Below are 15,000 nucleotides of genomic sequence, written 5' to 3' on the forward strand. Positions count from 1 at the left end.
GGATGACTGCAGTGCTACAGTGAGTTCCCCTTATCTACATCTGCCAACCTTCATGTTTGGGTGGGTATATAGTATATGTTTCTGCGAACACTACAGCCACATGTTTGTCCAGTGCAGGATATCTATCACCTTTTGTACCCAGGTCTCACATTACATGTTATGTACCTCATGGGTTAACACCTGTGTGGTAATTTGTGGGCACTTACTGTATATCCACGGTGGTTGGTACCTCATGGGTTAACACCTGTGTGGTAATTTGTGGGCACTTACTGTATATCCACAGTGGTTGTCTATACACAGTTCTGCAATTAGCTTGCTGACATGGCTATGGCTACAGTTGTCTGTAGGTGGCCCTTTTGTGGGTTGCTTGTGTCAGCTGGGGGTCGGATATGGTGGGCTGTTTGTACTCCTCTGCATACATGTTCAGTCACAGTCCTTCCATGTTGGCCTATACCTATGGGACATATATACAGAACGGAGGGGGCCAAGACCAGGCCTTGTGGGATGCCACTCATATCCGCTTTGTAGTCTGACATGGATGTGGCATGTCTGACCATGTCAGTTCTGTCCTTGGTCTGGTTTGCAACCCCTCTACTGACATAGGGGTATATATTTAAGCTGGTGAACATATCCATACTGAACTCGTACGGTATTGTCTAGAAGCATGTGCATGGTCCAGCTACACTGTGTGGACCACATTGCCCTCATCAATGACCTTAATGACTGCTTCAAATGGGTCAGACATGTTTAGGGGCAGGTTCTGCAGTTACAACAGCCACACTGTGTAGGGTCCAGTATCAGAAGGTCCACAATAGCCTTCTGTCTGCGGTACATACTGATCCTTTCCATAGCTGTGCAGAACAAGCTTGTCAGGATCCTGGGGTGATAGTTTGGAGTATCCATTCAGGCAACACCTTTGTTGTGATGGACCACTGTTGTTGTACACTGCTCTTTGGGTACATATCCTGTGGTAAGGCTGACATTGGGCAGTAGTGTGATTTGGCATTCCTTTATTCTTGGAGTCCATGTTGGCCTCAGCACAGGACACCATCACATATCTTTGCTGCTGTGTGTTCTGCTTTGCAGATGATGGCTGTTACCTCAGCATCTGCAATGTCAGGGGACCATCAGTCTGCTGGGATAGGTATTTTGCACTCGGGGGGGGGGGGGATTTGCACTGCACCTGACACGTTGTATGTTAGCAATATGTGTGTGTGTTTGGTATGTTGTTTGTAATATCTGTGTGATTCGGAGCATATCTGTGGATGCCCAACATGGTTCCTACCATCAGTTGGGTAACCCTTGTGATTATCCTTAGTGTCCTGTATGTTTTGTATCTTCATAGGTTCATGGGTTCATACTAGGCTATACACCCTAGGCCTTTAGTTTGTCTTTCACCACCCCTTGCTATGTTCAATTATGGCCATTTATGAAGTTCTTCACTGTGCCTCTGTCTGGCAGTGACACAGTGAGGACCCCCAGTATACATGTACGGTCATCCATCCACTTGGCAATATTCCTTTTGAGGGGTGTCAGTGAGGGGCTCTGCCTACCATGGATTGGGATCCTGTTTCTGGGTGTGGGGAGCCTCTGGGTTATGTATCTGTCCCTCCAGCACATCTAATTTCATTATGTGTTGAGGCTGACATCTGTGACTCTCACAGCTCCAATGGCTTTGATTTCCTGTGGTGGAGCATGTCCATTACTCCTGTGTTGGACATGGCCTTGTACAACAGACATACAATACCTCTGTGTAGGCAGTCTGTGACTGCAGTCAGCTGGGGTGTCTACAGCCAGGCAGCATATGACATATATTTCACACCCTTTATCCTGTTGGTGGGGTAACTATGAGGTCTTCCGAACCGCTGCAGGTGTCACATATGGTACATCCCATATGAGTCATTGTACTAGATTATGGGTCTGATAAGGGAACAGTACAGTGGCACAGTGACCTCTGTTGATGTTGATGTGAATCCATTCATGATACTGTGTCCAATATCGACAATCTTCATAGCCACATTTGCATTGTGGGTGTCACATGACAGATTAATGTCGACTTGTGTCCCTAGGTCCCTGATTACTCCTTGCATACATAATGGTTTGACACCTATGTGGTAATTTGTGTGTACCTTGTCTGGTATTTGGTGGGACATTCATATTGTCCAGTGTCTTCAGGATGTCTGGGTGGAGTTCTTGTGTGTGAGAGTGTGGTCTGTCGCATGCTACAGACTGTACAGCAGTTTTGACTACAGTTATGTGCACATGGGTGGTCTCCGCTGCTTTGTGCATTGTCAGTTACCTGGCAATATGGGTGTCTGTGCTGCATACGGATACTCCCCCTCCTTTGATGTTTTGGTGCAGGTGTTGGGGCCATAACACATGATATGTGGTATAACCTAGTAGTGCTGGTGTGCTATCACTAGGCTTGCAGCAGGCATCTGTCACTGCACAGACATCGATGTTCTCCATTATGGGAAGTGCCTCAGGGGCATGCATATTGCAGTTTACACATCTGGCATTGGTCAGCATTACCCTTATGTTTCCTACTACTTATGTTTTCTAGAGTGGTGGGTAGTCTTTTTGGCCTTGCCTACATATGGCTCTATGGAGGCGGCAATGGCCTTATCCAGTATCCAGACGCACACGGGTAACAGGTGCAAGCCATCCCTGGAACAGCGGCATGCCTTGTCATGCTTGACATCTCAAGCAGACAGACATTAGACCCTCTTGGACTGACAGCTGTAACTGTGCCAGCTGTTAAACATGAGCATTCTGTGTTTGTACTGTGGCATCATTCTTGATGAGGGTTGGATGCTGCACACAGCCAGTGTCATACCGCCCTGGGGTACATACTCAGAGGGACCATCCATGTCTCTTTTCATGTTGACCAGGGAGGTACATCTCAGGTAATTCACACCAGCATGGACATTGAGTGCATCATATTTCTGCTTGCTTTGGGGTGACCTGCATACTTGTGTTATGTGGCATTTTGTGGCAGCCTACAGGCAGCTTACTCTACCCTTTCCCTTGTTCAGTCTGGTGAGTGGGACAGCAGTGTGTCTGCCTATACAGACACCTATTACGACTGTATCAGGCATGTTGTTTCTCCTTCTGGCCTGTGACTGTTTGGCACACCAGCTTTGCATACTATTCGTTGCATGTGCTATGTTTGAAGGTTGTGGTTGCTTGTGATCTTCTTTGGAGGCTTCTGTTGGTGTGGTGTGTTTGTAATTAAGGCCTCTGGGAGTATTTGTCTGTGTTTATGTGTTTGATTTACAGTTGTGGTATGTCTATGTGGAACTGGGTTTGTGGTGTATGTGGTTACCTTCTCCTCCTGACTAGTTTTGACAGTACTGAGTTGGTGGAGCTCAACCTCTGGTTTGGATACATGGATGCATCTATCACATATATTTGTATTTATTGGGAGGTGATGTGGTTGTCTGTGTACTTGGGACTGGTGTCACATTGCCTCTGGATTCACAGATTCTACTTGTTGTGGCTGGACTTAGTGGATTGTATGTGTGGACATATGTTATTGCCATACTACTGGTCAGTGATTACTTCACTTTTTATGTTTGCTCTATCATGTGGTAGCTTCCTCATTCTCTTGCATGGTTTGGTAATGGCTAGAGTCCAGCATGCCAGATGCCTGCGTGTATGGCATTGTGTGTTGTTGTTATTTGTGATTGCATACTCCAAGCATTCCTCCCTGTGTTCATGGAATGCCTGTATAACATGTTCTGTGGTGTGTCCCATATTCTGCACTTGCACAGGGCCTTTTGTGGCTTCAACATCGGTTTTGAGGGCTGCAACCTATGCTTTACACATGTTTTTCACTGTGGTATTCTGGCCAGGGACTGGGGTAAGGATGTGTATTTCCAGTGTGATTACTCTATGGTCTGGTCTTACCAGTGAGGGGTACACTTCTCATCTTGCCATCCAGTACACATGTTGCTGATTATCACATCCAGTATGCTTACCCCTCTTGTGGGAGTGGTGCATTGTTCCTGGGCATTTTGGTTTATGGATTCTGGGTAATTTTCTCCTACTGTGTTGGTGCTAGTACAATGCTCCTGGTGTATATGTCTGGGTATTTTCAGTCAAGCAATATAATGTGGTTTGGGGGGCTTGATATATTCATGTATTCCGACATAGGCCAGGTGCAGTTCCCGGTATTAGGACAGTAGTCTGCAGCAGGCTATATACTGGGAGGCGGTTTTAGCCATTGGTATTTGGCCATGGCTAATCCATGCTGCTTCTTGTTGTGGTACCAACATGGGGGTGTGGTTATCCTTGCCATTTCTTGCTAGTCACCCCCCTTTTGTAGCTTGTTCCATGTTTTGCGGCTGTACAGCACAGTATGAGGTGTGACCTGGTAGTGTTAGGGTGCTGATGTGAGCCTTGACCCAGTTCTCTATTACAGGACTGGTATCTACATTCTTCATACTGTGTGCGTTTACACTGCACACATCTTGCTGTTTACACATCTGTCATTGGGTAGCATTACATCTAGGTTCCTATCCCTTGTAGAACCTATGAAGGTGGGTTTGTGTTTTGAGACTTACCTATTCAGGGCATGCTGTGGGTACTGACAGCCTTTGCCAGTATCCATGGGGCATGGCATGATAGGTGCACGCCACCCCTAGCAGGTGGTGCATCATGTCATGCTCCGCATGTCTTCCCAGCCTGAAACACATTGGCTCCCCTTTGACTAACTGCATTACTTCAGCCAGTTATTGCACTTGATCATCCCATCATCATTTTGTGGCTTCATGCTTGGTGAGGGTGGATGTTAGGGTGCTCATGTGTGCATATAGTACATGGTGTTACATTATTTAACACATGGCATTCATGCCTCAGGTGGTGCTGCAGGGCTGCCTCTGTCGGATGCTCATATTACACTTCCCTGTACATGTTTGTGAGCAGGTCATGTCATTTTAGGCATCCATGTTATTATTTGAGTGAGTCAGAGGGGGTATCATTCCCAGGGTTCCTACTGAGCCAGTGTATGTGCTATGTGTTGCCTCTTTGCCAAGGTCAGGGCATACTGGGCACGCCTCCTTCTGCCTACTGGGGCAGGCTCAGGTTGTTCCTCCTCCGAGTCACGCTCTGCCTGTGATGGCCTTGGCAATGGTGGGGGGCTGTTTGGCCCGGCCCTATGCTGGTCCTTTCTGCAGCTGTTTTCACAAGATCATATTATGTAGCATAGCACATACCATGACAATTTGGGTACATGTAGTTGGTGTGTACTGCAAGGCTCCACCAGATGTGTCCAGACACCGGAACCATGACTTGAGCAGCCCAAACACACGCTCTATTACATTACATGTTTGTGCGTGTGCCTCATTATGGCGTTCCTGTTCAGGTGTGTGTGCATTTCTGATGGGTGTCATCAGCCACGGCTCCAGTGCATAACCTGCATCCCCCACTAGGTGTCCGTGTGGGATGTCCCCATTGGCAAATGTCTGGTACAGCTGCATCAAATGCCAGATGTGGGAATCGTGGTAACTCCCAGAGCAGCCAGCACACACATTCATTATTATGCCCTGGGCATCACACACAACCTGGCAGTTGATGGAGGGGAAGCCCTTGCAGTTAATGTAGGCCCTACCCCGCTCACCGGCTGGTGCTTTGATGCGTATGTGTGTGCAGTCTATTGCACCCACTACCTCAGGGTATTCCGCTATTTGCTGGAAGAGATGCATATTGCTGGCCAATACCTCACGGGCATTGGGGAAATATACATGATCACCGACATGTGCTGACATGGCATCCAGGAACTGGTGCAGTACCCTGGAGGCTGATGCCTGTGATATCCCCATCATATCGCCAGTTGGTCTCTGGAAGGTACCTGTTGCTAGTATTCTTAGGCCAACACATACCTTGGTTTCCACTGGGATGGGTTCCCCTCTGTTGGTTCTGTGTGTGAGGCGTGGCCTGCACAGCTCAACAACTTGCTGCAGGAGCTCTCTGTCCACTCTATAGCGCTCTACTATCTCCAGCTCATGTAACCCGTGGTAGGTGACCCTGGGCCTGTACACTCTTCTCCGTCTCCTCACTGTGGGTTGTCTGGCACCATCTACATTGTCACCACCCTCAGCAAGTTGCCTATGTCTCATTATGACAGCTATGGCAGCCCCTAACATTTCTGCTCTGAGTGAAGCTTTTTCAGTTTTCACTTCTATTAGCTTACTCCTGTCTTGCAGTTTCTCTTAAGAGAAACATCCTGCACTACTGTTTGCAGAGTTTTAAGTGCTGGGCTGGGCTACTATTCTGCCTGTGTAATTGCCTGCTTCTAATTGTTTTCACCTGCTAGCTTCAGCAGTTATCCCTGCTAGCTTCCTATTAATTCTGTTGCTTCCTTTTTCCTCTCTGTTTCCTCAGGGGTGAGCAACGTGCATACCATCAGAAACACGCTCACAGTGGCTTACACGTGCGCACACGTGCTTACACAGTTTAGAATCTACTTATTCGGGTTAAAACGCACGTACACCCGCGCAAACACTGTTACACGTCTGCCAACAGCCTCCAACATACTCAGCCTGCCCTACACGCGCGCACACCCGCGCAAACAGTATTAAACATCTCCCAACATGCTCCCACATGCTCAGTCTGCCTTACACATGCGCACACTGCCCTACTCACGCTTCATGGCGTGCACATGTGTGCATGCACGCCCAGCAAGAAACTTTGGTGTAAGTAACAGTGTACACCTTCCATTTCTTGGCTTTCCATGACTTATCTAGTGGCACACCTCTTTCCATGATCTGTGTCTGTCATCTGTCATGTTACACTGGCCTCCAAAGAACTGCATTTCTTTCTACCATTCCCCCCTGTGATGTCACCTATTTCCTACTCTATTCCTCCCCCTTATGTATCTATTACACTACTCAGACTGTGCTCATTTGCTATGTGACTGTGAGATTCAGTATCCTAACCCTCATTTACATGAGATTGCCTACTAATGCTTAGTTACATGTCTTAGACTCAGCTTCCCCCCTTAGCAACCACTACACGGTGGCCATGTTGTTTTTGATCTGCTGGTCCCTGCATTGTCATTCCATGTATTGCATGAAACCCACATTTGTGGGTTTATAACCTTTTATGGTTTTATGCAGCGCAGCCCGAAAAAAATAATAATATTTTTAATATTTTGGCATCGAGTTATATTGCCAATGGCCACATATTTGGCCATTGGCATGCTGCCTGAGTCATATGCACCCTTTTTTTGGAGCTGACATGGCTCCATTGTGGAATTTGCAGAAACGTACTCAGTTGTCAACTGAGTACATTTCTGCAGCTAAAGCATCTCTTACACGGACTGGTTTCTGCTTTGTGGATCACTAATATACCTCATTTGCATACCTTTCGGCTGCAAGTGAGGTATTTAGCATGTCCACGCCCAGTCCATGTAAGAGACGTTTTAGCTGGTCTCTTACACGGAGTTTAGGGCTGTTCCTGGATCGCGAGGCTTGCATGGAGTGTTGCACATCTCTTACACTCCGTGCAAGCCTTCGTGAATCCTGCCCATAATCTAAACAAAAGTACTTATCACCCAAAACACTTGAGAGCTGTCAGAAACCATTTCTGCTCAAGAAAGCGGCAAATGAAATCTAAGGTGAGAGGGGACCAGAGCATTGTGGGTAGCAAAGATCTGTTGAGATTGTAGGCATCCACGAGCTGCAGTAATGGCCAAGTCGGATCCGATGTCGGATCCGAATCCCATAGGTTGACGATGAATGAAAATTGACAACATCATATCATAACTTTCCTAGCTTTAAAATAACTTTCCTGAAGAGGAAAGTAATAAAACTACAATAAATTTAAGAAAATGGAAGTATTTTTCCCCAAAAGGGAGCTATCTTACCAGTTGAGGAAAGCAGAAGTGGACCGTTGATTCTCAAATGCCTCAGAGGAGCCACTTTTCAATGGCAGTAAACCTCTAAAGGGCTTGGCACCCAAACTTGTCTTTTAGTTTGAGTGTTGAAGGTGCAGTGAAGCTTTGGAAACTGGTAGGCCGTTATGTCCTTGACAGGATATAACCAATATAGCTAAGGCTACTGCAGCAATGATCAGTATGAAGAGCATCATTTCTTTTTTTTTTTTTTGTGGAAATTGAGAAACAAAATCAGAAGAGACTTTACATAATATATACACCTAGATCTTTGCAAAGTGCACAGTAGAATGTAGAAGTAACTTCAAAGCATTTGAAGCTCCCTGTTGATAGGCCATCACTGAAAGATGCATCTGATGATATTCATTTTGTTACAAATGCTGTGCTTCACATTAACAAAGTCAGTAATGTTTTATAAATATTGGCCTGTGTTTTTAAAGGATCACTAGTTGGCACAGGTACTCATAAAAAGGATAAATGTGTCTTACAAGAATAATAAGTATCTCCAGGATATGTGTTACTGTGGAGCTAGGTATAGATATTGTTGATATTAAATGGCAGGGATACACTAGACTAACAACCACCAGGGCCTTTCTAAGCCTAGCCATGCAATCCAACCCAACTCTGTCCATACTTATCATGGACATTTGTTAAGAGGGAGTGTGTTAGGAAGGTTCTAGAAGTTATGCGGGGGTTGGGTTGGGTTGGGGGAACGGAATGTATGCTTGGGCATTATTGTCTGCCTCTGTCTATCAGAAGCTAGGGAGCCAGACTCAGAGCAAATCTTCAATTTCCCATCCATTGGTCAAGGTTATGCTTAAACAGGGTTAGAGATAGATTCTGTTTCACATGGGCAGGGAACCTGTTCCAGGTAATGGAAATCCTCTGAAGCACATAACTGTCTTTCTAGCATGTCTTATTCATGTCACAAGCAACATTTAAATCCATGGATCTAGTGGTTCTGACGCTGTTCATTTTGCAGACATGTAAAAGGTCTATCAGAGCTGGATATGAGGATATTTTGTGCGTTAGGGATAGATCACGTCTCAGCAACCTGTAGAAACAGGGTATAAAGATACTATAAGGTGATCCATATAGAACAATGTGTTTATACTCTGGATTCTCTTTGAAAGGAACATTTTTAGGTTTTCCAAATGCTGCATATTTCTTGTCAGGTGCATGTCGAAGGAGGCATTATACTCAAAAATGGGTGAGGTAAGGGCCAAATAAAGTATTTCTGTGACTTCCTTGGACCTGGATGCCATGCCCTCACTTATAAGTTGGGTGACATAGAGTGATTTGTATACTGCCTTGACCACATACTGGTGAAAGGTCAGATTACTGTCTACATATGTTCCCAGATCTCTGAGTGCTGAGTTGACTTTTAGGGGTATCTTATCAATGGAATAATTAGCCTGGGTGGTAGCTTTCATAAAAGGCACCATAATGCTTTTCTTAGCATTGAGTTTTAGTCCGTGAATTTTGGCACTGCCCATTTTTCTGTATTAGACCCCCTTGTAAGATGTTTGTGGCATGGGGTGGAATCTGTGATAATTCCCAATATGCACTCTTCTGTGAACTTAGCCAAAGACTCTTAACATTAGCCTTTCCCTCCAAGCAGTAGATGCCAAATAGGAGCAGTCCCAGCACACAGCCCTGAGGAACCCCACTGCCGACTGGTCAGTCAGTGGAGGTGGCATCACCGAATCAGACTTCCTGGTTCCTGTCTTTGAGTCAGCTGGCAATCCAGTGAGTTATATAGAGATTTATGCCCAGTTCAGTGAGTTTGCCAACTCCACCTGATTGGGGTATTGTATCGAATGCCTTAACCAGGTCCAGGAAGGCAGTACGCAATGTCATCATCCACTGCCTTGGTGAACTTCTCAAAGAAGTCCACCTGGTTTTGTAGGCATGATCTTTTCTTGACAAATACTGTGCATTCAAAAAAACCTTCCCCTGCACGGAAGCTATTGCACGGCTAAAGCAATTGTAGATTCCAAAAAGAAGAAGCCAGCAACTGTGAGCTATGAAAACTAATTGAATTAGTTAAACAAATATAGAACTTCCAATAAACAGACCGGTTTCAGCTTGGATATTTACCTAGCCTTCATCAGTGCAAATCCACATTATATAGTTAATAATAATTGAAAACAGAATGTGAGCTCATGAATATACATACAAATATTCATAAATATTCATTAAGTCCAGGCTGAAATAATGCACCTAATTTTACTATCTAGTTCTTTTCTTTTGCATTCAGTTTAATGTGCCATCTTGATTTATTACTTCTATCACCAATTATTTTGTCAATAATTGTGAAATGAAATCTGGCCGTACTATGTTTAAGAGTATGTTTGTACAATGCCTTACTAGCTCTTTTGCATTTGACATCACTCAGATGTTCCAAGATGCGTAATTTGAAAGGTCTTGATGTTTGACCAATATAAAAAGCATGACAGCTGCAAGAGGCCATATAAATTATCCAGTCTGTATTGCAGTTTGCAAAAAACTTTATGTCAAATATATGGCCACTATTGTTGCTAGAAAAATGTTTAGTTTTCAATACATATTTACAATTACTGCAATGGCCACAAGGCATACAGCCCACAAGTTTATCACCTGATATTGAAGTCTGAATCATATACAAATTCCTAGATTCAGAGTGATGCTTGTAATGATTAAAATAGGCACCCAGATTTTTCCCTTTCCTGAATGAAAATAAACATGTTTCAGATATATGGTTGGACAAAGCAGAGTCTGCTAAAAGAATATTCCAATGTCGTTTAACAATATCCCAATTAATTTGTTGGTATTTCTACCATAAGTAGTTGTAAATCGCAAGACGTTATTGTTGCTCTGTGATTTATTTTTGTATCTGAGGAGATCATCCCTTTTGAGTTGTGATGCATGGTTGCTGGCAGTAGTAACATAACCCATGCTATAACCCCTTTCTTTGAACCTGTCAATCTGATCCTGATGATAAACCTGAAAAGTATTGTCATCTGAACAAATGCGTCTCATTCTGATAAATTGTGACTTCGGGATATTTCTGGCTATATGTTTGGGATGAAAGCTATATGCGTGGAGTAAGGTGTTGTATTTAGGATATTTCCTGAATACTTGTGTACTAAGTGTGTTGTCTGCATTCCTTGTTACCAAGACATCCAAATAGGTGATCCTATATTGATCAAAGTTGATGGTGAAATGTAGGCCCCATTTGTTGTCATTAAGATATTGAACAAATTCCTTCAAGTATTCAATATCAGACCTCCACACCATCGAGCAATCATCGAAATATCTATGCCAAATATCAGTCTCAGGCAAATAGAGATTGTGTGTGTCATCATATATAATTTGATCCTCAATATATGCCATGTATAGATCAGCATAAATTGGAGCAAAGGATGCTCCTATGGCAGTACCTTTGATTTGAAGGTAACATTGTTTACCGTAGAAAAATACACTTTTTGTGAGAACATGTTCAGTCAGGCATATCAAGAAAGTGTTAAAGCCGGGTTTATACATTTGTGATTTATAAAGCCAGTATTCAGCTGCATCTAATCCAGTCCAGTGTGGTATATTGGTATATAATGCGCTGACATCCAGGGTGCATAACCACCAGTCATCTTCGATTTGCATGTCATTGATAATACCCAAAAATTCTGTAGTATCTTGGATCCTAGATCTTACCCATTTTAACAAGGGCTTAAATTATTTGGTTAAAAATTCAGAAAGGGGTTCAGTAAGAGACCCATTCCCTGCCACAATTGGTCTACCCAATGCTAAATTCAAAAATGTGTCAATTTGTTGTTTGAACATGGATGTGGGATCTAAACGCATTTTCATGTAATATCTGGCATCATCCATATGTTTATGAGCCTCAATGTCATAATCAGTCCAGTTCATAACAACAACCGCACCTCCTTTGTCAGTGGAAATAATTACCAATTCTTTGTTGTCAACTAATTCTGCTAAACTGGTTAGATCAATCTGAGAAATGTTATTCAACATAGGTGGAATCATGTTGGAAGTAAAGTGTAGATCTTTGAGAACACTATGTTGAAAAAGGCTTACACTGGGATGCATAGGTGGAGCAAAAGTAGATTTATGATATCTGAAATTATCTGCCATATAATCATGTTGTTTGTTGTCCTGAAAATATAATTTAAGATTAATCAATCTACAAAATGCTGCTATGTCCTGTGAAAAAATATCTTCAGACAGAAAAAAAAAAACAGGAATAAAAGAAAGGCCTTTATTTAACAGAGCAATTTGCGATTCAGATAATACTGTGTCAGAAATATTCAGTACATTGGTATTGGCGTGTATATTTATTTGTTGGTCAACAGTTCCATAAGATTCTGCAAACTTCTGACTTTTTCTAGGGGGCCCCACTGTTGTTACGTTTGGGGGTCGGGGAGTCTGTGGTGTATTGTCTGTCAATATCTGTACCAGAGGAGGAATCACCCTCTGAGGAGTCTGTAAAAGTACTGTGTTTCTGAAGAATAGATCTTGGAAGTTTTCGTTTAGGGGTTTGGTTAGTGTTCTTATAACTGCCCTCAAACCTAACATGTCTGGTCTGTCTAAAAGGCTGACCTTTCTCATAATCAGTTTGATCTCTTAAAAATTTTTTAAGCTTTTTTTCTTTGAGTTGGTGTTCAAAATTAAGTAAATCTGAGCTTAAATTGGACAAAAAATTAGAAAAAAATGATTGATCTTTGTGTTGATTACAATCATCACATAATTTACTAACCATCAGTGTCTGTTTGTCAATAGCATTTTCATAATAATTGGATAGTGTTTCCACAAATTTCATGGAACACTCCTGTTGTATGAGTGACCATTCCCTGGTTAGTTGATCATCAGGCTCGGTTACCAAGGGTTGAATTTTCACCCTAAGTCCTCTGGGAGTTATGCCCTTAGCCATATAAGCTTTAAATAATTTCAGATGACAAACATTGGATATTTGTATGTATATTCATGAGCTCACCAATCACATTCTGTTTTCAATTATTATTAACTATATAAAGGACTTCAAATGTTTTATGTGGATTTGCACTGATGAAGGCTAGGTAAATATCCAAGCTGAAACCGGTCTGTTTATTGGAAGTTCTATATATGTTTAACTAATTAAATTAGTTTTCATAGCTCACAGTTGCTGGCTTCTTCTTTTTGGAATCTTTTCTTGACAAACCCAAACTGAGTTGAGTCCAGTGTTTGAATGTTGCCTATGTCTTTGATGATAATTTCCATGATAATTCATTCAACGGCTTTGCATATTATACTAGTCAGAATAATAGTTCTGTAATTTCTGAGTTTGGTTTTTAGTCAACTGTTGTGAAGTGGGGTAACCTTCCCTGCCCTCTAGCACATACAGCACAAAATGTGGCACAGTTAGTAGTTTAGGAATTCTTTTTCTTCTTTTTTTGGCAAAATCAAGTTTCCTTCACAGTGAGCTTGTGTGACCACATAATTGGACTATATCAGTTTGGAGCTGAAACCATCAAAAAGGTATGAGGCAGGGCTTACCCCTTCGTAATTCAAGAGTCAAAAGCACTCATTGAAGATTTAATATCTGTGTTTATTTTCAGTATTTTCCTTTTCAATATTTTCATTTTGATGAGTAGTACACAGACGGCTTTGTCATCACTGACGTGTTCCTCCTGCACTTATAAAGAACAATTACTTCTGTCCATTTTGATTCATCAGGTGTCTTACCACTTAGTTTAAAGTAAAAATAGTGTTTTTTATCCATTCTGCCAATGAGTTCTTGCCTTTGTAGTAAAGTATAGTCCAGATTTACAACCCTTACCTAAATGCCTCATTTTTAGAAAGTAAGTCAGTCTGCCATCAGTTCTAAAGGCCTTAGAACATTATCTTACATTGCTACTTTCATTCAAATAGTGCTACAAAATACCACTGCAAAAATTTTTCCTTAGATGTGCCTTTTAGTTTCTTTTTGCCTTCTTCCACCTCCTTGGTAATCATGCAGTAATGAGATTTATTTTACATTTTCTGTTTTCTCCTTTACATTGTGTATCATTGCCATTTTGTATCAATTCATGCAAAAGATATGAAATGTTCTCATCATTTGTTGATGTGAGGTGCTAATAATGATGCTCATTTACATATGAAGTGCTGGGTGTTTGAAGCTTTTCTGAGTATCTAGGTCAGTGTAAACACGCTTCATTGCTTTATCGATCTGGGTGTGTCTTGATAAGTGGGTATGCTGTCAAAGGGAACATTATGTGCTGTATGTGCCCAAGTTTTAATGCACACAATAAACAAGTGTCCATCTTCATTATCAAAGAAATATTTGACAAGCTGGTAAGGCTATCCCACTCTGCATCACAAGGAACATCAGTAACTAGGGTTCCAAAGTAGGCACAGGTACTGCAGTTGTCGAGGGAAGATAGTAATGAGGCTGCGATTGCCAAACACTGTTTTATAAACTATCTAGAAGGACTAGTTCATTTATCAGTGTTTGGTCTGATTGATAAATACTGATTTATAAACCATTCCTTCCATCTATGACATATGATGTCCTAATTGAATGCTGTGGTATCTTTTCTACCTCACCCCTTACCTGGTTAGCTGAACTGGGACTCTGATACCTCTCAGTCCCCTCCCAGAGTTAACCTCAGTCTGACATGGCAATGTAGTCAGATATCCAGGTAGGTAAAGAACATCTACATCATGGAAGATCAAAAAAATATTGAACCAAATGGTGCACCTAGAAATGAAAAAAAGGAAACCCCACTGTTTTCTATTAACAGCTCTTGCACTCACTTAAATGCTATCACCATCACATTTACTTTTGTTTATCCTCCTTATTATCATGAGTACGGGGACATTGTAGAAATATTTCTGGTGGCTTGTAAAAATCTACTTAAGAAACATTTCATACTTTTAGTTAAGCTATTTGTTCATCTTGGAACAGTGTTCAGTGACACTATAGATGGCTAGCTATGTTTGGTTGTTTTCTTTTACAGAGTAATGCAAGACATGTTATGCATTAATTTTTGTAAACTAGTAATCGTTTTGATTTCCCTAGGAATGGCTGGAAAGAACTCCTGGTATAGAAAAGGAAGAATTTAACTTTTGGG

General features: G+C 42.3%; 1 protein-coding gene across 1 annotated transcript in view; it reads left to right on the forward strand.

The window, feature by feature from the left end:
- The window catches only part of TDO2 (tryptophan 2,3-dioxygenase), a 500,634-nt gene that overhangs the window by 447,363 nt on the left and 38,271 nt on the right, over nucleotides 1-15,000 (forward strand). The window contains exon 7 of the mRNA XM_044062443.1: nucleotides 14,949-15,000. This exon is cut by the window's right edge and continues 56 nt beyond it. Coding sequence (XP_043918378.1) covers nucleotides 14,949-15,000 — 52 coding nt within the window. The remainder of the gene's footprint in view (nucleotides 1-14,948) is intronic.

The sequence above is a fragment of the Protopterus annectens genome, chromosome 2.part1, assembly GCF_019279795.1.
Source record: "Protopterus annectens isolate FY-2018-M chromosome 2.part1, PAN1.0, whole genome shotgun sequence".
Lineage (NCBI taxonomy): Eukaryota > Metazoa > Chordata > Ceratodontiformes > Protopteridae > Protopterus > Protopterus annectens.